General features: G+C 39.2%; 1 protein-coding gene across 1 annotated transcript in view; it reads right to left on the bottom strand.

Moving 5' to 3' along the window:
* The window catches only part of KCNQ5 (potassium voltage-gated channel subfamily Q member 5), a 588,348-nt gene that overhangs the window by 159,306 nt on the left and 403,302 nt on the right, over positions 1-25,740 (bottom strand). Inside the window, exon 3 of the mRNA XM_055134600.1 lies at positions 7,244-7,370. Coding sequence (XP_054990575.1) covers positions 7,244-7,370 — 127 coding nt within the window. The remainder of the gene's footprint in view (positions 1-7,243; positions 7,371-25,740) is intronic.

Below are 25,740 nucleotides of genomic sequence, written 5' to 3'. Positions count from 1 at the left end.
TTTTTATCTGTCATCTTTCAAATTTCAGAAAAGTTCCTTAAGCTCTGTCTTACATTCTCATTTATAAAACATGGTGGTTTTTATGTTGGATTAAAAAAACTATATACATATATGTGTGTATATATATATATGTTTCATGAGGAGTACTTAGCATATATCAAATCACAATCAATATTAGCTTTTATTAACTAAACAGATTTAATGGATTAAGTGTTTCATGATCAATAAACACAAAAGGATTAATTAATTAATTTTGTGGTGCTAAGACTTGAATCTAGGGCTTCACACATGCAAGGCAAGTGTTGCATTACTGAGTTACACCCTTAGTCCCATTCAGTATTTTAATTTTCCTGGGTAGTACAATTGAGAGTTAGATCTTAGAAGGAAAGAGAAGTTGCATAACAGTACATACTAGAAACAACCACAGTGAAAGTAATTACTGTGAAAAGTGAAATGAGATTAAAAAGTATAGAAAATGATGCAATTCATGTGCATGTCTTTCAGAACAAAAGACATAGAAACAGAAAGAAAGGGAGTCTCATCATTTCAGTTTAGAAGCCAAACAATGGAAAACAAATTATCAAATGCTTCCTTTTCAGCAGGTCAGACTTTGGGGGGAGAAATTTCAAACAATAATAGTGAGTTTTGTGTTCAAATATGGAATGTAATCAAAGTAAAGTGAAAGTAAAGTGAAATTTATCAGTTACAGAGGCAGGGTGGGGGGCTGGGGAGGTGGGGGGTGGGGCGGGAGGGAGGTATACTGTGATTCTTGGTGGTAGAATATGTGCACTGGTGAAGGGATGGGTGTTCTAGCATTGTATAACTGAGACTTAAACCTGAAAGCTTTGTAACTTTCCACATGGTGATTCAATAAAAAAATAAAAAAAAAATAGGTCATTAAAAAAAAAAAGAAGCCAGTGGCAGTTCCAGTTCTCTAGTTTAACTTTGGAACACCTTTGTTGCTTAAGATCCCTCTTAACAAGATGAATCCACAGATACATTAGAGTAGCCTTGACTGTATGGCTGGTTTAAATAAAGGCTTCAATTCTGTTTTAGCCAAGTAAAGAGTTGTCTATCTTTAATCATAAAATTTATACTTGTTGGCATTTACCTGAATGACTGTCATCTCATGTCTAAGGTATATATGCCAATTTATTTATTTATTTATTTATTTATTTTTAAATTTTTTATTGAGTCACCATGTGGAAAGTTACAAAGTTTTCAGGTTTAAATCTCAGTTATACAATGCTCGAATACCCATCCCTTCACCAGTGCTCATATTCCACCACTAAGAATCCCAGTATAGCTCCACCCCGCCCCCTCACACCCCAACCCCCCCCCACGCCCCTAGCCCCCCACCCTAAGCCCCCCCCCGCCTGTGTAACTAATAAATTTCACTTTACTTTCACTTTGATTGCATACAATATTTCAACAAAACTCACTATTATTGTTTGGAGAGTCTCTCCCCTAAAGTCAGACCTGCTGAAAAGGAAGCATTAGATAATTTGTTTTCCATTGCTGAGGATGAAGAGGTATGAGGTCGAGTGACCACACTTAGCGGCCTCTCAGTTTTGGGTTTCTGTAATTTAGTATTTTAGTAACTAAGTCCAGAGAGATATCTGCCAGAAGTTGCATCGTTGCCAACTTGTACTTCTCAGTTACATTATATTCCACATATGAGTGCAATCTTTCTATGTCTGTCTCTTTTCCATGTTGATCCACTTGTATGCAAATTTCATGACTTCATGTTTCCTGACAGCTACATAGTATTCCATTGTGTAAATATACCAGAGTTTCTTTAGCCAATCATCTGTTTTCGGGCACTCTGGTTTTTTCCATATTGTTATATGCCAATTTAATAGACAGAAACGTCTATGCTGCTGTTTGCCTCTTTTATCTTCTTGTGGAACTACTGCATTGAAGGAAAACTGCTAAAGTAGCGATAAGGAATCAACACATTTAGCATCAAATACAGATGAAAATTATTAACAGGATGGTATTTTCTGCTTTCTTCCTATGCGCTGTAGGAACGAAAAACATAATCCTGGCATAGCTGTTTTTAGAAAGAATCGCCAGGGAATCCAGAAAGCCGCTGTTAGCACTAATTTGTTGGCTTCCTGAAGCATTAGGCCCATTATTGTGATCTAAGTGACAGCCTTTGGTAGTATTTGCAGTTTTCAGGTAGATCATTAATGAAAGCTAGAAAAAGGGTGAAATAAGTTTTTAAAGTTATCTCACACATTCTCAATGCTGACGATATTGGGAGAATGATTTGTTTGAATGAAGTAATTAGTCTAGGTAAATGAAGGCACCTCATCTCCAAATACGCCTAAAACTGGTAGTGCACAGACTACTGCTGAAAGCTGTAGCATTGTAGCATTGTAGCACTGTCGTCCTGCTGTTCAGTGATTTGCTCAAGCGGGCACCACTAATGTCTCCATTGTGAGACTTGTTGTTACTGTTTTTGGCATATCAAATATGCCACGGGTAGCTTGCCAGGCTCTGCCATGAGGGTGGTAGCTTGCCGGGCTCTCTGAGAGGGATGGAGGAATCGAGCCAGGGTGGGCCACGTGCAAAGCAAATGCCCTACCCGCTGTTTCATCACTACAGCTGAAAGCTGTAGAAATTTTATTTCAATAATCTCAGAGGATAAATGTAAATCGAATATCTAAATATAAAAATTATATAAATCAAGATAAGAATCTACCAGTCTTGGAGCTGGAGAGATAGTAGAGTGGGTAAGTACTTTCCTTGCATGCAGTTGTCCTGGATTTGATCCTTAACACTCTATATAGTTCTCTCACCCAATCCCTGAGTGCAGGGATTGGGTGGGAGCACCCAAAACTTAAGCAAAGATAAGTTCTGGGCTTAGCTAGGTATGGCTCACAAACAGACAAACAAACAAACAAAAAACAAATTTATCAATCTCTAAATCTTGAGATAATTCAGTTACTTTTAAAATTCACAACATTTACCATAGAAAGACTAGAGAGCTATGCAGGAGATAGGACATTTCCCTTGCATATGGCCAACCTGGGTTTTGTCCCTGCTACCCCATATGATTTCTTGAGCCCTCTAGGAGTGATCCCTGAGCACAGTGCCAGAAGTCAGCCCTGGGTACTGCTGGTGTGCTGCTCTTCCCTCACCCAAAAAACACAAAAATTTACTGGGGAAAATTCAGGAATTTTAGGGAAATTTAGGGTCATTTTACATTGTATCTTATTACTTTATGATGATAGTAATCATTACATACTTTAGAAAACAGTCTATACAGGTTTTACTACTCTTCTAATATAGAATAATACCATCAGGCAGATGACAGTTGGTGCCTCTATGACTTTAAATCTTTCTGACCTCATACTTGAGAATCATAGCGAACAAGTCTCATTATTATGCAAATTTGGTTGAATCATAGATGAGGTTGTTGCATACTGTCACTGTCACTGTCATCCCGTTGCTTATTGATTTGTTTGAGCGGGCACCAGTAATGTCTCACATTGTGAGACTTATTGTTACTGTTTTTGGCATATCAAATATGCCACAGGTAGCTTGCCAGGCTCTGCGTGTGGGCGATACTCTCAGTAGCTTGCTGGGCACTCCGAGAGGGGTGGAGGAATCGAACACGGGTCAGCCACATGAAAGGCGAACGCTCTGGTTGAAAATCAATTATCCAAAACATAAATATATATTTTTTTTCTAAAAGAGATTCATTAATTTGTCTAAGAAATTTTCTTCCCCCAAATTGATTTATTGGAGGTAAAACAAATCACATTAAAATACAGAAGAATGATCAAAATCTAAGTTAAGCCTAAATTTGCAAGACTACTAGTGAATACAATTACAGATAACACAAACTTATTTTGAGAACCAGATATTTAATAATAACTTGCAAACATCTGAAGCAGGAGGAAAAATATGAGAGGACTAAGGTATGCTGATTTATCCATAGTTGGAAGCTATCAAAAGTCAACAGGCATCTGTAAACAACTTCTCTTTTAACTTGGAGGTCAAAAATATATTGGCATTGCCTCTGAAATTGGAACAAAACCAATTTTTAATTGGTTTTAAAATCTGGAACAGAACATTCCTGCAGTCATCCATGAACCAACCTTATCCTGTAGAAGCCGAGTGAATCTTGGCCAAATATCTGCCTTGTGAACTGTTTTGTTTGGGCCACTCATGGGACAGAAAGTAATTGTACAGTACTTTCACATCAAGTTATAGTTCTCATGCTGTTGCTTGAGCAGAAAAGTTCAAAAAGGGAAAAAAAATACCCAGAGAGAAAAATAAAATGCTGGTGCCATTATGACTTGGGGTTATTAGATGGCTGCAAAGTTGGGAGTTTACTGAGTGCTTCTATACTTTAGAATAATAGTTCTCAAAAAAGCATGGAAAACTACTCTGAAAAAAGAGAGACAGTCATACAGATAGATTTCATAAGCAAAGGCCAAAAAGTGGGTATTTTAAAGTGGATTTAAATCAGAATTTTACTAGTGTAACCCTAATGCTTCGTACAACCAAGCTTCTATAAAATTTGGCTGAATGAACAGTGACTCATTTAAAAATGTATACTGTGAAATTACCTCAGTGCCAGGGTGAATGAGAAGTTACCTGTTCTCTCATGTCCAGGAAAGTCTCTACCTGCACGTTGAGAATGTTATAAAGGACCCATTGTAGCAGTGTTCCTGGATGGGGAAATGCTCTCTCCAACTCCTGCTTAAATGCACCCTACTGACTCTTACCATGGGGAACAGTGATAAAAAGGGAATGAAGACAATTTCTCAACAATTCCTGACTCAAGCAAAATGAGCATAATGGAAAATGTGCTGGAGGTAACAAAGATGTCAAAATGGCCTCGTAAATTAAAACAAAGCAAAATACTTTATCCGATTGGATAGTTGAAATAAGTAAGCCTCATCAAGAACTCTAACATGTGGATTTGAATAACTTCCTAAGAACTGAGAAGGAAATAAAGAAAAAGGAAACCAACTGTAGTTAATAAATATAACAACTATTTATATTGTATATCTAGGATTTTCATTTTCCAAAAGAATAACACTCTGTTAAAAACAAGTCTCTGTTCTTGAACAGAGTCGGATGATACAGAGAAAGACTGAGCAACTGTTCTAATGAAAGGAAACTGAGGACAGATGACGACTGACTGCATTATGTGACCCAGACTCGATTCTGTCCCGGGTAAGAGAAACAAAATGCAGTAAAAAAAGCTCCTGGAAGAGAGCGACATAGAATGTCCTGACCCCGAGCCAGGCTGCCTTCACCGGAGCAACTCAGAGGGGGGAGGGTTGAGTTTCCCTACCCGCCCCACAGAATCTCCAGAACCTCCACAACCTCGGCTGCTGAAAACCTCCAGCCATGCTCAAGGCCGCTCTCCACAGGTTTGGATGAATCTGACCCATGAGAGAACCCAGGTATGCGGAACCTGTGACTGAAATCTCCAAGCTTACTCAGGAGCAGGACTGGACCTCTTCCCGCCAGCTCCCTAGTTTACCAGTAGCTTGGCAGTCACACCCACAAATTGCCCCTGACTGCATGTAATTTCATCAATGGCCATGATCCAAAGACAATGAAGTAAAGCTCCCAGAAGAGAGCAACATAGACCTCACCCATGAGTGAATCTATTCTATAACCATATTCTAGATTCTAGATTTTCTATCTAGATCTCTAAATCAATTTCTAAATTCTAAATTCTCAATTTCAGAATTCCTGGAGTAACCTCTCATTCTCTATCCCACTGATGTACCAAAAGTAGCACACATTTGTTTGGGTTTAACACACATGTTTGTAATCTCTTATACAAGGGCTTAAGGGCCCCAGGTTGAAACACAATCTCCACACCTTTCCTCTTATGGTGGTGGGAAGGTGTAAGGTGGTGGGATTGGTACTTGAATATTAACTGTAGTGAACTATTGTGAACAATTTTATAAAAACAAAATAAAATAAAATATAAAAAATAATAAAACTGGAACCAAAACTGTTTTGGGGGCTAGAATGGTAGTACAATGGGTATGACACTTGCCTTGTACTCAGCCAACTGGAAAAAAAAAACAATGCAGTAGAGGGACAAAATGTGATAAAGGTATAAAATAAAGCCTTATGCTATATTTGTTTCTCCCATTCAGTATAGTACCTATTGATCCATTGGCAAAACTAGAGTGCAACTTAGTGGATTAGGTTTGTGTTAATAATGTTCAATATAGTGAAGGTTATATAAAAAGATCCAGTTTACTGAAGGCTATATATTTTTATAAGAACATTTAACTAAAACTTTTTTTCTACATAAGTTTTATAGAAAACTTATGCTGAAATACGTAAGGATAAAAGGCCATGGCATACAAATGTACTCTTCTTTTAAAAACAAAACTTAAAAATTGTGATATAATTTACCAAAGTCTTAAATTTCATGACATACTTTAAAATACACTGCTGGGTGATGCAAGATCTTATTTCCAGAAGCTATGAGGTATCTTCAGTAAGATGTATAATTGAATTAGAAACTTATAAGGTGTTGTAAACCAAAGTTACCTCAATTAAAAAAATATGATTCCAAGCTGGTATGCAGGTAAATGGAATCCTCCTAAAATTGCAGCAGCTAGAGAGGTGAAGGGATGTGATCTTTGTTCTGGGACTTCTGTGTAGAGGACTGAGATTTCAGAGTTTAAGGCACTTTATCAGAACTAAAGTTATTAATACAAACAGTAAGGCACACTTAGAGAAATTCTTGAGGCATCCTAATTGAACTGCATTACTAGAACCACATAGTGCTACCCCACCCAGCAGATCAGAGCATAAAAGAAGCACTTCTCACTCACTCCTGTATAGGAAACAGGGGTCTTTATCATTCCTAAAATTGATGCTTCCCCAATTCAGGACAACAGCGAGAACCATGTGGGAACCATGTATTTTAGTACAATGTAACTGACTGTGAGAAAATCAGACCATCTGGGTCAGATTCCAGCTCTACCACTTATGACTATACTGGCTTTCAACAACCTACCTCATCTCACTTTGCCTCGGTTTTTTTTTGTTTGTTTGTAAATGGGAAGATGAAAATACCTATGGTATAGTATCATAGTGAAGTTGAAATGAATCATCACTTTTAAAACATAAAAGGGCATGGATCTATGAACAATACCTCTGGATATCAAATAAATGTTGCATTACAAGAGACAGATGAAAAGGCTCCCATGTCTATAACCCAGGTATCAAGGGATTTAATATTCACCTATAACACAGAAGGGTTTTCGGGCGAAGCGCAGTCTTCCTTGCCATCCTCTATATCGACAACAGCAACCTGCAGACCAGATTCGCACGATGAACTCCAAACCAAAGACGACAATCATCACGAACTCCTAAAATATCAATTCAGACATGTTAGGGAGAAGCCTGAGGCTGCAAGAAGCTCTATGGATACTTCTGGACATTTAGGTACTTCATAGAGACCACTGAGGTGCAATGTCTAAAGTTACAAGCATTTGCTCTTTTCCAAATCAAACAAACCTGAAGAACATCTGAAACTCACATGACTGTGTTTTTGACTGTGGAATACCATTTCTTTTGACGTCTCTAATATTTGGTGCATTTAGGAGTGATTTTTCATACTTTTCTATCTACTTCAACTGGAATATACAATGTAGCTGATTCTAGTTATCTGGTAATGTGTGAAACATCTGAAATGAAAGGCGGACCATGAACAGGCTTTAGTTTTACAGAAAACAGAGCTTCCTCTTGCTTGCAAGCAGTGACATCATCCCTCACCCTTTATGAGCTGATCTCTGAGAAAAAGTAAACATTTAGAAGCAAACTGAATTCTTTTGTTACAGTGTCAAATTCTCTTTATAAACCAGCAAATTTAAAAGGTTTTCCCGTGCAGTGCCTCTGTGTGTGTGTGTGTGTGTGTGTGTGTGTGTATTTGGCACATATAATCTTTTGTCACAAATGAACCCTGTGGTGGTCTCCGGATCTTCTTATTTTGCTGAGAGCATATCATCTGCTCCAGCAAATAAGTTGAGTTTACTTAGAAAGAGTTAAGAGTGAACCTGAGGGAAAGACCAGCTAGAGTGGCTCATTAAGCAGTGTGTCACAAAATGAAAAATCGAATGGAACTGGGATGAAGAAAGCAGCTCTTGCTGTCTCTGGAGGGCCCATAACTGATCAAATTTTTTAAAAAATAATTGTTCCCTCTCTTGTTTTCCAATAAAGACTGACTCAGTATTTATAACATAGAATAATGTTTACTAAGTGGTTATTATAATTGCTTAATTGTAAAAAAGAATCGTGGTTTTTATTAAGACATTCAGGCATTGCAAACAAAATACAGAGCAGGGAAAAAAGGGTGCTAGTCCACTCCCCACCAAAATGCCTCAATTCCGAGCAGTGCCAGGCTCTGCCGTGCAGGCGGGATATTCTCGGTTGCTTGCCGGGCTCTCCGAGACGGAGGAATCAACCTGGGTTGGCCGAGTGCAAGGCAAATGCCCTACCCTCTGTGCTATCGCTCCAGTCTGATGGGGAAAAAAAACACTTCAATATTGTTGCTACCTACTTACAGTGAAAACTACGTAATTAGCTCTCTGAAGATGATCTCAAATAGAGATAACTCAAAATTCTGGTCAACATGAACTCATTGATAGGAAGGTTTTGCTTTATTTGGTTTTGTTTTAGCTTTTCTTTTCTTTCTTTCTTTATTTGTTTGTTTTTGTGCCCAAATTTAGGTAGCTGAGTGTCAATTCATTCCTAAGGTGGACAAATGCCAGGTTAACTCTTTCTTATCCAGCATATCTTTCCATGCGTGGAAAACATGATGTCTGTACCCAGGTTTCAAGGCAACTGCATTTTTTATTCCTGCCTCTGAATCCTTTTGCTAGAAAGTTTGGCATTCCACTGATAAATATAAGGTCCCGTTAAAAGGGGAAACAAGTAAATCCCAAATGTGACCCATGTAACCAGGCCCTACCATGTATTTATTTTCTAGTGGTTTGTTTTTCTTCTCAGGAATGTTTATCGAGACACTGTGATTTACAAAGTTCTTCACAGTAGAGTTGTTTCAGTTATCCATTACTCCAACACCAATCTCACCACCAATGTCCCCTTCCCTCCACCAATGTCCCCAGATTCCTTCTCAGCCACCAGCCTACCCCCTTGGCAAGCATATGATAATTTTATTTCATATTGGTTCAGTAAAACTTAACAGAATGGCAAATAGGATTATCAGAAAATAAATAGAAGTCAATTTGTGCTGATTAATTGCTATATGTTTTTAACCTTTCTTAATCTAGTGGAAGACAACCATATGCACTATTAGTGAGTGCCATTCTCAATGTCACATGATGGGAAGTTTCTCCTGTCCTTTTAAGAAGCTCTTTGCAGCTGCACAACATATATATTGGTGATCTCTTATACAAGGGCTTACTGGCTCTTGCAAAACTAGTTTCAAAGCTATGAATTCTCTAAGATGTTTTTCTGTCCATGAAGCTCTATTTAGTTTCTTCAATTCTGAATGATAATCTAGCTGGATACAGTATTCATGGTGAGGTGTTCGTTTTGTCAAATCTCTATCCTATATCCTTCCATATTCTTCTGGATTGTAGAGGAGTCTCATCTGATAGATCTGCTGTACATGTTGTGGGTTTTCCTTAGTATATAAGTTTTTGATCTTGTTGCTTTCAGTATTCTGTCTCTGTCTTTGGATTTTGTCATTTTGAGTATAATATGTCTTGGGGTTTTCCAAATTGGGTCTATTTTCACTGGGACTCTTCTGGTCTCTTGGATCCTGGTGCCTGTAATCCTCAACTCAGGGAAGTTCTTGATTATTTCTTTGATTCTTATTCCTTCATCACATTTGCTTTTCTGTTCTTTAGGAACTCCAATGATTCTTATTCTGTTCCTTTTGAACTCATCCCATAGTGAGATCTCTAGTGTACTCTTCATTTCTTTTCAGACTATTTTCCACCTTCTGCTGTTTCCTAGTGGTTTGGTCCTAATCTTAAAGCTTCTCAATGTTTTGATCAGCTTCTGTTATTCTGCTGTTCAGATCTTCTATTGGCTTTTAAAAATATCACCTGCTGGGGCTGGAGCAATAGCACAGCGGGTCAGGTGTTTGCCTTGCACAAGGCTGACCCGGCTTCGATTCCCAGCATCCCAGATGGTCCCCTGAGCACCACCAGGAGTAATTCCTGAGTGCAGAGCCAGGAGTAACTCCTGTGCATCGCCAGGTGTGACCCAAAAAGCAAACAAAAGATATAACCTGCCATGTTTGTCATTTCCATAATTTCTGATTATAGTTGTTTATTTTCATGTTGCTATCATACCTTCTTGTGCTTTTCTGACCACCTGTGCTATTGTTTCTTTGAACTCATTCAACATCCTCATCATAGTGTCACTAAAGACACTGAGGAGTTACTGGTTATGTTTATGTTGTCAGTGATATTGTTTTAGCTCATTGAGCTTGGTGGGATCCTACATGTTTCCCCCCATTGTTTTTTCTAGTGTTCTTACTGTGCTGTGGGTAAGTCTTCGTAGTTAACCCCCCTGGAAGATGCTTCGGTTGCTCTGTTTGTTTTTTTTTGCCTGTCCTCATAGAATGATGAGAAGAATAACTGAGCAGCATGTAATTTGTTGAGTAGCTTCAGGAGCTGTGGTGTGGGACCTTAATAAGGCTCAACTTGGGCGTAGAGGCTGCTGGAATCCACCCCAGAAGGATTCTGCCTCCTGTTCTGATTACTACAGGCCTAGTAATTTCAGCCAGAGGCAAGCCTCACCTGGGTTGGTGGAGCAGCAAGCAGAAGGCCCAGCCCAGGCCTTACTATTCAATGACATTTCTCTTTGATGGGAACAGAGGACACCAATAAAGCTATGGCCATTATTCTAAATTAAGTGTGCTGCTGAAGCAGGATCAGGCACACCAACAAATTCTTACTCAAGAACGCTTGTTTGTGAAAATTGTTTGCTGATGTTTTTATTAAAAGGGTTAGGAAAGACAATATTCATTTCTAAATAACACAAGAAGTTGTGATTGTTTTTCTGCATGGGGTCACCATTTCTGTAAGTGAAAAAAAAATCACTAGGGTTGGAATTCTCTCTCTCTTTATTTCCAGGCTTCTGCTTAGCACTCTCTATGAGAGCTTGATTATGGACTGAAAAATAATCCCAGAGCTTTTGAATTAGCAGAGAGCTCAGCAGAAGACTGTGGATTGTTCCTCTAGGCCCAGAGCTGTTGGCGGTGGGGATGGGCTCCCTCGCAAGACCCTGGCTTTGGTCGATGCAGAACAAAGGTGTGAAAACTACTTTGACCAGATTTTGATTTTTGCTTCCTGAAACTTCCATCTTATTCCATCTAGTTAAAGAGAATAAAGTTAAAGTTTTACTAAGCTGGAGAAATGATAGCATCAGTATGGCCACTTCATACTCTTCCCCCTTACACCCCCATCTAACTTTATTGAGGCCTTACCCGATAAAGGAAATTTGAAGATGTTAAAGGTGCGTCAAAGGATGCTTTGACATATGTATACATTTTTAAAGCAGCTACCTCAATGAAGCTAACTAATATAACCATCACCTCACAAAGTTAACACTTTATTTTTTTAATGTGGTGAGAACACTTAAAATCTGTTGTTTTTAGGGGCTTGGATGATAGTGAATAGTCTTAAAATTTCTTTCTACTTATTGCATCATATAACATTATTTTTCTATTTAAACGACATTACAGTTTCCTCTATTAAAATTTAAGCTAATTTAGAATGAGCTTTTAGGGGGTTTGTTTTTGAGTCACACCCAGCTGTGCTCACAGCTTGTTCCTGGCTCTGTGTTGAGAGATTATTCTGAGGTACTGGGGACTGAATCCATGCCAACCAGTTGCAAAGCAAGAGTCTTACCTGATGTACTATCCTTCTGCTCTCACCTCCCTTTGAATTGAACTCTTGAAGAACAGGTTTGTAAAAGTCCAAAGGTTTTGTTTTTTTTTAAGTGGAGCTGGGTGGGGCAGAAAGTAATGTCAGTGGGTACGGCATTTACCTTACATATGGATGACCTGGGTTCGATCCATGGCAAGCCATATGGTCCCCTGAGCCCTCTAGGTTCATTACTAAATGTAGATCCAGGAGTAGATCCTGAGCACCGCTCAGTGTGGTCCCAACACAAAGAAACAAAAACAAGAAATGAGGGCTGGGGCTAGACAAAGAGAATAGGGGTTAAGGCTCTTGCTTTGTATGCAGTCAACTTTATTCCATCCCTGGTATTGTATATGGCTTCCCTGAGCAAAGCTAGGTGTGACCCCTGAGCACTGTGATAGGAGTAAGCCCAGAGCATCCCTAGATATACCATGCCCCCCAAAAAACCAACTCCCCCAAGTAAGAACTGGAGAGGGATTAGCACAGGATGCCCAGGGTAAGTATCATTCTCAATGGGGAAAAACTAAAAGCCTTCCCTCTAAGATCAGGAACAAGACAAGGTTGCCCATTTTCGCTACTCCTATTCAATACAGTACTGGAGTTCTGGCCATAGCAGTTAGACAAGAAAACGATATTAAGGGTATACAGATAGGAAAGGAAGAGGTCAAGCTACCACTATTTGCAGATGATATGATACTATACTTAGAAAACCCTAAAGACTCTATAGAAAAGCTCCTAGAAACAAGAGGTCAATATAGTAAAGTGGCAGTCTACAAAATCAACACACAAAAATCCATGGCATTCTTATATACAAATAATGAAAGAGAAGAAAGAGACATTAAAAAAAAACAATCCCATTCACAATAGTATCTCAGAAAATCAAGTACTTTGGAATTAGCTTAACCAAAGAGGTAAAGGACCTATACAAGGAAAATTACAAAATACTACTTCAAGAAATAGAAGAGGACACTAGGAAATGGAGACACATCCTTGCTCATGGATAGGGAGAATTAACATGATCAAAATGGCAATACTGCCCAAAGCACTATACAAATTTAATGCGGTTCCTATCAGGATACCCATGACATTTTCCATGGAAATAGATAAAACACTACTGAAATTCATATAGAACATTAAACTCACAAGAATAGCTAAAACAATCTTTGGGAAAAAGAAGATGGGTGGCATCACCTTCCCCAACTTCAAATTCTACTACAAAACATTAGTAATTAAAACAGCATGGTATTGGGCTAGAAACAGACCTGCAGACCAATGGAACAGAGTTGAATATCCTGTCAGAGATCCCCAAATATATGGCCACTTAACTTTTGACAAAGGAGCAAGAAATGTGGAGTGGAACAAGGAAAGCCTCTTCAACAAGTGGTGCTGGAACTGGATAGCTACATCCAAAAAAATGAACTCTGACCTCTGTCTAATGCCAGGCACAAAAGTCAGATCAAAGTGGATTAAAAACCTCAATATTAGACATGAATCTATAAGGTACATAGAGGAAAATGTAGGCAGAACTTTCCATGACATTGAAGCTAAAAGCATCTTTAAGGATGAAACAGCACTGACCATGCAAGTGGAAGTAAACATAAACAAAAGGGACTCATAAAACTAAGAAGCTTCTGCACTTCAAAAGAAACAGTGACCAAAATACAGAAAGAGCCCACAGAATGGGGAAAAATATTTACCCAATACCCATATGATAAGGGATTAATATTAAGGATATACAAGACACTAGTAGAAGTATATAAGTTCTTTCACTCCACTATTTTGTAGTCTCAGTTCAAGGCCAAGACGAGTAAGGAGTAAGGAGAGACTGCTAAAATATCAGGGCTGGGAGGAATAGAGACGTTACTGGTGCCCGCTTGAGTACATTGACGAACAACAGGATGACAGTGATACAGTGGTACAGTTCAAGGCCAAGAGTTTGTTATCAATAGTTGCTTCCAACCCTTGCTTTGTTTCTTTATGTATCACAAACATATATCTTTGAGAATATATGCTGTATGTCTTTTTTTCTGCTGACTTATTTTGCTGAACACATGAACACAACACTCTAATGCATATCACTTCTTTTCATTTTATTTGGATAAATTCCCAGAAAGGAAATTTTTATATCACATGATAGTTCTATTTTAAAATTTTAGATGACCCTCTTATATTTATTTCCATAGTGGCTTTATTCCTACTTATGTAGCACATAATTTTTTTTTAATTCCTTGTATTCTTGCCACCACTTGTTAGGGCTTGTCTTTTTAATAATATACACTGGAATAAGAGTGAGAAGATATATCTTTGTAGTTTTGACCTACATTACCTTTATAATTAGTGGTGTTGATCTTCTTTTCATGTATCTGTTATCCATTTGTTTATTTAATTTGCTTTAATTTGTCTTTTAAGGACACACCCAGCAATGCTCTGGGTACAATCCTGGCTTTGAGTTTAGGAATTTCTTCTAGAGAAACAAAATACCTTTTTCCTTCTTCCTTTCCTTCTTCCTTTCCTTCTTCTCCTTCCTCCCTCCCTCCCTCCCTCCCTCCCTCCCTCCCTCCCTCCCTCCCTCCCTCCCTCTCTCTCTCTCTCTCTCTCTCTCTCTTCTTTCTTTCTTTCTTTCTTTCTTTCTTTCTTTCTTTCTTTCTTTCTTTCTTTCTTTCTTTCTTTCTTTCTTTCTTTCTTTCTTTCTTTCTTTCTCTTTTCTCTTTCTTTCTTTCTTTCTTTCTTTCTTTCTTTCTTTCTTTCTTTCTTTCTTTCTTTCTTTCTTTCTTTCTTTCTTTCTTTCTTTCCCTCTTTCTTTATTCCTTCCCTTCTTCCTTTCTCTCTTTAATTCAATCACCATGAGATACAGTTACAAAGCTTTAATGATTAAGTTTCAGTCATATAATGATTGAACACCCATCCATCCACCAGTGTGCATTTTCCACCACCAATATCCACAGAATCCCTCCCGCCATTCCCATCCCATTCCACCCCCATCTCAGTGGCAGGCACCTTCCTTTTATTTTTTTTTAATTTTATTATTCACTGTGAGATATAGTTACAAGCTTTCATGTCTGAGTTACAATCACACAATGATCAAACACCCATCCCTTCACCAGTGCACTTTCCCCACCACCAATATCCCCAGTATACCCCCACCTTCCCCACCCTCCCCCTGCCTCCATGGCAGATAATATTCCCTGTACTCTCTCTCTATTTCTGGGCATTATGGTTTGCAATGCAGATACTGAGAGTTTATCATGTTTGGTCCATTATTTACTTTCAGCATACATCTTCCATCCCGACCGATTCATCCAACCATCATTTTCTTAGTGATCCCTTCTCTACTCCAGCTGTTCTCTCCCTGCCCACTGGTGAGGCAGGCTTCCAACTATGGAGTAATCTTCCTGATCCTTCTATCTACTGTCCTTGGGTGTCGGTCTTGTGTTATGTTATTTTATACTCCATAAATGAGTGCAGTATCTCTATTCCTCTCCCTCTCTTTCTGACTCATTTCACTAAGCATGATACTCTCCATGTCTATCCACTTATAGGCAAATTTCATGACTTCATCTCTCCTAACAGCTGCACAGTATTCCATTGTGTAGATGTACCAAAGTTTCTTCAACCAATCGTCTCTTCTCAGGCACTTGGGTTGTTTGTTTCCAGATTTTGGCTATTGTGAACAGTGCTGCAATGAACATATAGGTACAGATGTCATTTCTACTGTGCTCTTTTGCATCTTTGGGATATATTCCAAGAAGTGGTATTGCAGGGTCATATGGAAACTCAATTTCTAGTTTTTGAAAGACTGTTCATATTGTTTTCCAAAAGGGCTGGACCAGTCAGCATTCCTACCAACAGTGAAAGAGCATCCCCTTTCCCCCACATCAATGCCAGCACTGGTTGCTTTGGTTCTTTTTAATGTGAGGCACCTCCCTTCTTCAATGTGAGGCACCTTCCCTCTCTTTACTTTTGGGCACCATGGTTTGCAATACAGATACTGAGAGGCCATCATGTTTGGTTCTTAGTCTACTTTCAGCACACATCTCCCATTCTGAGTGATCCCTCCAACCATCAATAACTTAGTGGTCCCTTCTCCATCCCAACTGCTTTCTCCCCAGCACATAAGGCAGGCTTCCAACCATGGAGCAATCTTCCTGGCCTTTGTCTCTAATGCCCTTGGATGTTAGTCTCATATTATGTTATTTTATATTCCACAAATGAGTGCAGTCCTTCTATGGATGTTTCTCTCTTTCTGACTCATTTCACTTAGCATGATACTCTCCATGTCCATCCACTTATATGCGAATTTCATGATTTCATATTTTCTAACAGCTGCATAGTATTACATTGTGTAGATGTACCACAAAGCAACATATTACTTGGGGAAATATGTTGTACCCAGGATCGAACAAAGGTCAGCCACATGCAAAGCAAGCACATAAACTCCATATAGAATGTCTCCTTCTCCTGTTTTGTCTTTCTGAAGATGGTCATCTAACAAGTATGATATATCTCATGTGTGTATGATATATCTTAATATAAAATTCCCTGGTGATTAAACTGAAAAACTCTTTTTCTCCATTTTTGGGCCACACCCAGCAGTGCTAAGCTTATTCCTGGCTCTGTGCCTGGTGGGCTTGGGGGATAGGAGTGCTGAAGCTGGGCAGGTGCATGGCACACACCCTACCCACTGTACTATTGCTTCAGCTCAAACTCAGCAGCTTTTAATATATCTGTGGACAATTTGCATATTCATTTAAAAAAATTAAGTCTTTTGTCCACTAAAAAAATCAGATTATTTGCTTTGCTTTTTTTTTTTTGCTCTTGAATTATGGAAGTTGCTTACATATATATATGTGTATATATATATATATATATATATATATATATATTGCTTTTTGGGTCACACCTGGCAATGCACAGGGGTTACTCCTGGCTCTGCACTCAGGAATTACCCCCTGGCAGTGCTCAGGGGACCACATGGGATGCTGGGAATCGAACCCAGGTCGGCCGCATGCAAGGCAAACTCCCTACCTGCTGTGCTATCACTCCAGCCCCTGCTTACATATTTTAGATGTGGACTCCTTGTAAGTCAGTTGTTTGATGTCAAATCTTTTCTCTCATTCAAAGTTTCTCTTCATTTTGTAGATTATTTACTTACCCAGGCAAAAGTTTAGTGCAATCCTACCTACATACTTTTGCTTTTATTGTCTGTATTTTAGGGAGTCATAGAAAGAAATTATTGCCCAGATCAATTATTGCCTTTCCTGGGGCTGGAGTGACAGCACAGCGGGGAGGGCGTTTGCCTTGCACGTGGCTGACCTGGGTTCGATTCCCAGCATCTCATATGGTCCCCCGGGCACCACCAGGTGCAATTCCTGAGAGCATGAGCCAGGAATAACCCCTGAGCATTGCCGGGTGTGACCCAAAAACCAAAAAAAAAAAAAAGTCCTTTCCTTATATTTTCTTTTAGCCGATTTTCAGCTTCAGGTCTGACACTTGTCTTTATATTGAGATGGTTTTTCCATAAGATATAAGACTAGGGTTCAATTTTGTAATTAAGCATGTAGATATTTAATTTTCTCATTCATGTTATAAACTCTCAGCAAGTTAGCAACAGAGGCTCTTTATTCTATCAATTTGATAAGCAATACCTACAAAAAAACCCTACATAATTTACTTAATGGTGAAAGACTAGATACTTTCTCCTAAAAATCAATAATAAGGGAAACTGTTACTGTCATTTCTTTAGTCAACATATATACTAAGTGTTATATGGTAAGTAAAATAAATAAAAGGCATGTGCATTAAAAACGGATATCAAGCAGTTCCTATTTTCAGATGACATGATTATGTAGAGAAAAATAATAAGGAATACAAAGAACCTTAAAGGCCTTAGCACAGACGAGTTCACAAAGTTTGTAAGATACAATATCATATAAAAATCAATTACATTTCTATACTAACAGCGAAGATGTGAAAGCCAACATGAAAAGCACATTATTCATAATATTCCAAAGAAAAGACATTTAGCTACGCACTTAAAATATGCACAGCATACCATGTTGGATAAAATGTTGATGAATGAAATCAGAACAGGGAGAGGTCAACAAAATGCAGACGTAAGTAAAGGACTCCATATGCAACCCCCTCCCCCCCAGGCTGAGTGTCACAGAAACTGGCAAACAGCTCTTGAGAGTTTCCTAATGAGTAACCTCCAAAACATCAAAAGCACAAAGAGCATGGATGGCTCCAGAGTTGGGGGAGGGCTGAAGTGGAAGGATGGAGCATCCTCAAGATACAGCAACTCCAGGCTACAAAATCATCCACAGCTCTGATTCTCCACTGGCCTGAGGCCTGAGTTGGGGGATGGAGGTGGGGGTGGTTCAGGTTTGGAGGGATCCGAGGGTGGCATATGCAGTGGCACTCACAATTGCAGCCCTAGGCAAGGAAGCAACTCACAAGCAGTCTAGGCTAATGTAGTGCCAGGTGAAGGAAACAGCAACAACCACAACGAAGAACCCTCCCCTAACACACAGCCCGGTACAGACATTTACCTAGTTTCAGAAGATGATTCAAGAAATAAGGAGAGCTCATTCAGGACTCACTCACTCATGCCCAGACCCAAAGACTGAGACAAGTAGGCCAGAATGAGACGCCAGATACTATGAAGGCCGGGAGCTGGCACTGATTTGGACTGTAAAGTCTCAGCAGTGGCCAGATGAAACACAAATCAGCAGCATAGGTGGTGGGGAAAATTGTGAATGTGAATCTAGACCTGCACAAAACCAGACACTAACTCCAAGACCTCCTGTGCAGTAGACACGTTGACATGAAGGACTACAACAAAACTAATGAATGGAGATGACAGCATGGAAGGATCCCCAGGCACCTATCATCTCTATTAATTCTCAAAAGATGATTTCAAAATGACCACAGTAAGGCTGCTGAGTAAACTGAAAAAAATGATAGAACAGATTTCCAAAAAGAAAGCATGAGATAACTGTAACCAGAACTCCACAGGAACTTATAATCCCTACCAAATGATGATAATAAATTCCTTTTTCACAGTAATCTCACTTAATGTCAATGACTTCCTAAACTCACCAATCAAAAGGCACAGAGTATTTTTTTTAATATCCTACAAATGAGTGCAATCATTCTATGTCCCTCTCCTTCTGACTCATTTCTCAGTATGATACTCTCCATGTCCATCCACTTATAAGCAAATTTCATGACTTCACTTTGCCTAATAGCTGCATGGTATTCCATTGTATAGCTGTACCACAATTTCTTTAACCAGTCATCTGTTTTTGGGCAATCGGGGTATTTCCAGATTCTGCCTATTGTGAATAGTGCTGCAGTAAACATAAAAGTGCAGATGGCATTTCCAATACCGAAGGGCAGTAGAAACAGAGGCCCCGAGGATTTCCCCATAACAGGAAGCCTGCTTCAATTGCTGGAGGAAAAGGCAGTTGGGAAAGAGAAGGGAACACTATGACAAAGAGAGAAGGAGATGATCACTCTGGGTAAGAACTGTGCGCTGAAAATAGGTAAAGGAATAAATATGAGAACCTCTCAGTATCTATATTGCAAACCATATGCCCAAAAGGAGGGGAGGGGAGAGGGAGGGAGAGAGAGACAGAGACAGAGACAGAGAGACAGAGATAGAGAGAGACAGAGAGATACAGCGAGAGACAGAGACAGAGAGACAGAGAGAGACAGAGAGAGCTTGCTATAGAGACAGGCTGGGGTGTGAGGTGGCAGGAGGAAAACTAGGTACATTGGTATTGGTGGTGGGAAATGGACACTGGTGGAGGATGGATGGGTGTTAGAACATTGTATGACTGAAACCCAATCATGAACAGCTTTGTAACTGTGTCTCTCACAGTCATTCAACAACAGTAAAAACAACAACAACAACAAAAAAAAAGAAAAGGAACAGAGTAGCTGGCTGTCTGGGAAAATGGAACCCAGCATTCTGCTACTGCCATCACAGGAACAGGTTCAAGGCAGTGGTTGGAAAATAATCTTACAGATAAACAGTTGCTTGAAAAAAAGCCAGGATAACTACATTTATTTAAGAAAACAGAATTCAAATTTTAAAAAGTTATTTGAGACAGAGATAGACATCATTCAAGATCAAGGGATTGATGAATCAATGCTTAACACTCATTAATACATATGTAGTAAGATGAAGAGACATCAACATTTATACCTACATTGCATACATATCTATCTCTATGTACAAATTGCTTATATATCTAAAGATAATTTTTTAAAATTTATTTTATTGACTTAAAAGCAAGCTCTCAGAAGAGAGTGATGCAGAGAGTCTCTTGCCCGCACGTCTGGCTGTCTTCCCCGGGGCTCCTCAAAGGGGATGGGCTCCAGCTTCCCTCCCCACTCCGAGCAGAGCTCCTGGCGGCCAAAGACCACCGGAACCTAGCTGCAGCCATGCTGGAGGCCCCTCTCCACACATTGGGACAGGCCTCATGCATGAAGGTACCGGCAGAGGAACCCAGGTGTGTGTAATCCCATCAACGGCCAACATCCAGAGACTTAAAAGTGAGCTCCCAGAAGACAGCGATATCTTGTAGCCTACTTCTCCCTCTGGGAGAAACTGGCAATCCTCTGAGAGTTTCCTGCCCACATGGGACAACCTCGCAAGCTTCCCATGGTGTATTTATATACAAAACCCAGTAACAAGCTGGATCTCATTCCCCTGACCCTGAAGAGCCCCCAGTGCAACATTGTTAGGAGGGCCGAGTCGAGATAGACTTCTAAGATCTCAGGGAAAGGATGAAATGAGATGTTACTGAGCCCACCCGAGAAATCGGTGATTAACGGAATATCCTGATCGTGATTTTATTGAATCACCATGTGGAAAGTTACAAAGCTTTCAGGCTTAAGCCTCAGTTATACAATGCTTGAACACCCATCCCTTCACCAGTGCACATATTCCACCACCAAGAACCACAGTAAACCTCCCCCACATCCTCCCAGCCCCCCAGGCCCCCACCCCGCCTGTGTAGCTGATAAATTTCACTTTACTTTCTCTCTAAAGATAATTTTTATGCCTAAACTCATACCTATATTGAGTGAATTTACTGAAGGAGCTTGGGGAATGGTAAAAGGGGTCCTAGGGACAGTGGTCAGGAGATGCCGACACTCTAGATGTGGATTCAGCAATACTGTACACCTAAAACCTTACTATGAGCGGTTCTGAAAATCATGCTGCCTAAATTAAAAAAAGGAAATCAGACAAGTCCTATATACATGGAAGTATTTTGTTTATGATTTGGGAGACTCTCATATTAAAAATGTCAATTCTTCCCAAACTGATATATAGATTTAATGAAATTTTTTGGGGGCACCCCTGAAGTTGTTCAGGGCTTACTCTAGGCTCTGTGCTCAGGGATCACTCCTGGAAGTGCTCAGGGGACCATGTGTGGGGCCGGATCAAACAAGGACCAGCTTTTTCTCTGGCATAATAGATTAATAAAATTTCCATCAAAATCTCATATGTTTTTTGTAGACATTGTAGCACTGTAGCACTGTTTTCCTGTCCTGTTGTTCATTGATTTGCTCAAGTAGGCACCAGTAATGTCTCCATTATGAGACTTGTTGTTACTGCTTTTGGCATATCGAATATGCCATGGGTAGCTTGCCAGGCTCTGCCGTGGGGGTGGGTTACTCTTGATAGCTTGCCGGGCTCTCCCAGAACAGAAACAGAATTATTCTAAAATTTATACAAATTGCACATGCCCTACCTAGAATAGCTAAATACAGTTATAAAAAAGTAAAATAAAATGGGAGAACACTCTAGCTGATATTAAGGCTTATTATATAATTCCAGTAATTAAGACTGTGGTATTGGCAGAGGGACAAACGCATAGAACAATGGAACAGACAGATTAGAGAGCTTATAAATATAACCAAATATGCTCAATTATTTTAAAATACTTGTACAAAAGCAATTCAATTAAGGTAGAAATAGCCTTTCAACAAATGATGCTGGAGGATTGAATAACCATTTTAAAAAAATCACCACGTATATTTCCCACCTTAGGCAAAAATACGGAACTTTAAATTAACTTAAGTGATGGAACTACAAAACTTTTAGTAAAAGCCATAGGAGAAAAATGTGGGTATTTGGACTAAGTGAAGATTTTTAAACAAAAGATCAAGTAACTCGAGAAAAAAATTGATAAATTAGACCTTATTGAAAGTAGAGAAGACGGAAAGACAAACTACAGACTGAGAGAAAATATTTGCAAACCATACACTTGACGAGGTGTTTAGAATGACTAAAACCTCTCAAAACTCAAGAGTGAAAAACTGAACCATTAGGATACAAGAGGAATACAAGTTAAGCCACACTGAAATAGCACTGCATACTAATGACAATGGATAAAATAAGAAAGAGTGACAATATGAAATCTTGGAGAGAATATAGAATGTTACATCCTGCTTGGAAAATAATCTGGTAGTTTGAAAAAATGTGTTATTGGATACAAATAGTCCCATTATGAGTATTATTTTAAGTTAGAAGGTTCGACATAATCCAAAGTAGAGTGGGAGAAGAAACAAGAATTTTGAAATCTGGCATGATCTTGGTTTGAATTTTTTCTCTCACATATGACTGCTAAGTCACCCTACTTTTTTCTTTCATTTTTAGAGACGTAACATGATAAGGAAAAATAGTGTTGAAATTCATGTTTTAAGCATAAAAATACCCCTACATTATACCCACTACCAAAAATGCTAGTTGTCCCCAGATTCCTTATTTACCCCTGCAGCTTCTACCCCCACCCCACTCTCCTTATGGCATTTTGGTGATCTGGTATTTTTGTTTTAACAAAATACAAGACAACCAATCCCCTTTTATTCATTTACTTTTCAGTGAGTTTAATATTTTTAATTGAATCACTGTTAGTTATAGTTACAAATTGGACTGGAGCGATAGCACAGCGGGTAGGGCGTTTGCCTTGCACGCAGCCGGCCCAGTTTTGATTTCTCTCGGAGAGCCCGGCAAGCTACCAAGAGTATCTCGTCCTCATGGCAGAGCCTGGCAAGCTATCTGTGGTGATATGCCAAAAACAGTAACAACAAGTCTCACAAAGGAGATGTTACTGGTGCCTGCTCGAGCAAATCGATGAACAATGGGATGACAGTGCTATAGACCTATAAAGTTGTTCAAGATTGATTTTTCAATCATACAATGTTCCAACAACCATACCTTCACAGTAGTGTACATTTCCCTACTACCAATGTCCCTAGTTTCCCCCCATTCCCCACCAGCCTGCCTCTATGGCAGACGCTTTTCTTCTCTCTCTCTCTCTCTCTCTCTCTCTCTCTCTCTCTTTCTCACATTTTCCTTTTAGGTACTGTGGTTTGCAATATTGTTACTGAAAGGTTAGCATGTATATCCTTTCACCTCCTTTCAGCACTCAGTTCATGTCTGAAACAATCATTTCCAATTATCATTGTCATTGTGTTCCTTTCTGTGTCTTATCTGCACCTTCAACCCTAACCAGTCCTTCTGGCCCTCATTTGTACTGTCTTTGGGTATCATACTATATATTTTAATATCCCACAAATGGGTACGGTCATCCTATGCCCTATGACTCATTTCACTCAGCATGATACTCCACAGGTCTATCCATGAATAAGTAAATTTAATGGCTTCATTTTACCTAGTGGCTGTGTAGTGTTCCATTGTGTAGCTGTGTCATAGTTTCTTTATTCACCCATCTATTTTCGGGCACTTGAGTTGTTGCCAGAGTTTGGCTATTGTGAATAGTGCTGCAATGAACATAGAAGTGCAGATGGCTTTTCTGCATTGTTTTTGGATCTTTAGGGATATATTCCTAGGAGCAGTATTACTAGGTCATATGGAAGCTCATTTTCTAGTATTTTTGAGGAATGTCCATGTTGCTTTCCAAAAAGACTGGATCTGACAGCAATCCTACCAGCAATGAAGAGTCTCTTTAGAGAGACTCTTTAGAGAGACTTTAAAGAGTCTCACGTTTAAATCTTTAGAGGTTCAGCACCATATAAATTCTGTGTTCAGCTGCTTTAGCTGGAAGGGTGCTTGAGAATTTGGCATGAACCATGTGGCTGTTTCAATGGGTACGCGGGGCCTTTCATCAGGTACTCTGGTTTTGCTCTGTTTGCCACAGGGGCTGGAGCGATAGCACAGTGGGTAGGGCGTTTGCCTTGCACATGACTGATCCGGGTTTGATTTCCCTGTACCTCTCGGAGAGCCCAGCAAGCTATCGAGAGTATTCTGCCTGCACGGCAGAGCCTGGTACTACCAGTGGCGTATTCGACATGCCAAAAACAGTAACAATTCTCACAATGGAGATGTTACTGGTGTCCACTCGAGCAAACTGATGAACAGTGGGAGGACAGTGCTACAGTGCTACAGTGCCACCAGTAGTCACTGTGTCATTCTTTGCTTCATACATATAAGCACATCATTTGCCTAGAGAGAATTTTGCTTCATTTCATGAATAAATTTCTTATTTCATATAAATACAGATTTTGAATAAAATCTCTTATTAAAAGTGATAGGTGTTCCCTCTAATTCTGAACCCCTCTTGGGATGATCAGCAAAAATGTCTTTGGATCTCAGTCTTCCAGGTATATTTTTCATCTTTTTTTATTAAAATCTTTTTTTGAGGGGAGGTACACATCCTGTGGTGCTCAGGGGCTATTTCTAGCTCTGTGCTCAGGCGTAACCCTGATTGAGGGACCATATGTGGTATGGAGACTCAAACCAGGGTCATAACTGCTGCCTGTGAGGCAAGTACTTTACATCACAAACTATTTCTCTGGTCCCAGGTTTTCCACTTAAGAAATCCACAGGTTGAAACCCAGATTTTCCAATTTAGAAGTCTAATATGATTGACATAGCAATTTGTTGGTTTCTTATAGAATTAAACATGCAGCTCAATATGGCAATTATATTCTCTTCAGTTCACATAGCAGATTCAGTCATAATGATCAAAACCTGAAAGAAGTTCAGATGTTCTCATGATGTAAGTGGTTGAAAATCTGTAATATTTGGGGCCAGGGAGAATCTCAAAGGGAGAGAGGCCACACTTTATAACTAGGAATCCCAGGTGAGTCCCAAGTATACAAGGTACCCTGAGCACCACCAGAAGCAACCCTAATACCAAGCCTGTTGGAGCTCATGAGCACTGGTAGGTGCCCTTAAATATAAAAAACAAAGGCTTCATATTTCCATACGAAAGTATACTGTTAAACAATAAAATAAACCAACTACCGATACAACGACTTGGATGGATTTCTAGGCAAATACTGAATGAAAAAACCCAAACTCAAAAATGATTCCATTTATATAACATTTTTTATTTTTGCAACAGAAATATTTTAAAAATGTAGAACAAATTAGTGGTTGCTAGAATTCTGGAACTGTGGCTGCCTGGAGGGTGGGTAAAAAAAAGTAGGTTGGTGTAGTTATTAAAAGTGAAGCTTGAGAAAGCTTTGGTGTGAGGAAACTGTTTAGTATCTTGGCTATTTTGATGGATGTATGGAACTACACATGTGATAAAATTGTCAAAACTAATGTGTAGAAGCAACCCTGGAGCAAGATATATGCATTATATATTTATCAGTATCTTGTCTGTGATACCCTATTACAGTTTTGCAAAATTTTACCACTTGGGGAAACTGAGTAAATTGTATGGGATAGTTTGATATACTTCTCATAAATGAATGGCAATTAAGAAGAAACCATTTCAATTGAAAACAAAATGCCACTGTTGATCATTTAGCTAAACAGGCAAACTCAAAAAAGGGAATGTTTTCCTCTCTA

This window comes from Sorex araneus, chromosome 4 (genome assembly GCF_027595985.1).
Source record: "Sorex araneus isolate mSorAra2 chromosome 4, mSorAra2.pri, whole genome shotgun sequence".
In the NCBI taxonomy this organism is placed as follows: Eukaryota; Metazoa; Chordata; class Mammalia; order Eulipotyphla; family Soricidae; genus Sorex; species Sorex araneus.
This window is presented reverse-complemented; position numbering and strand designations above follow the sequence as displayed.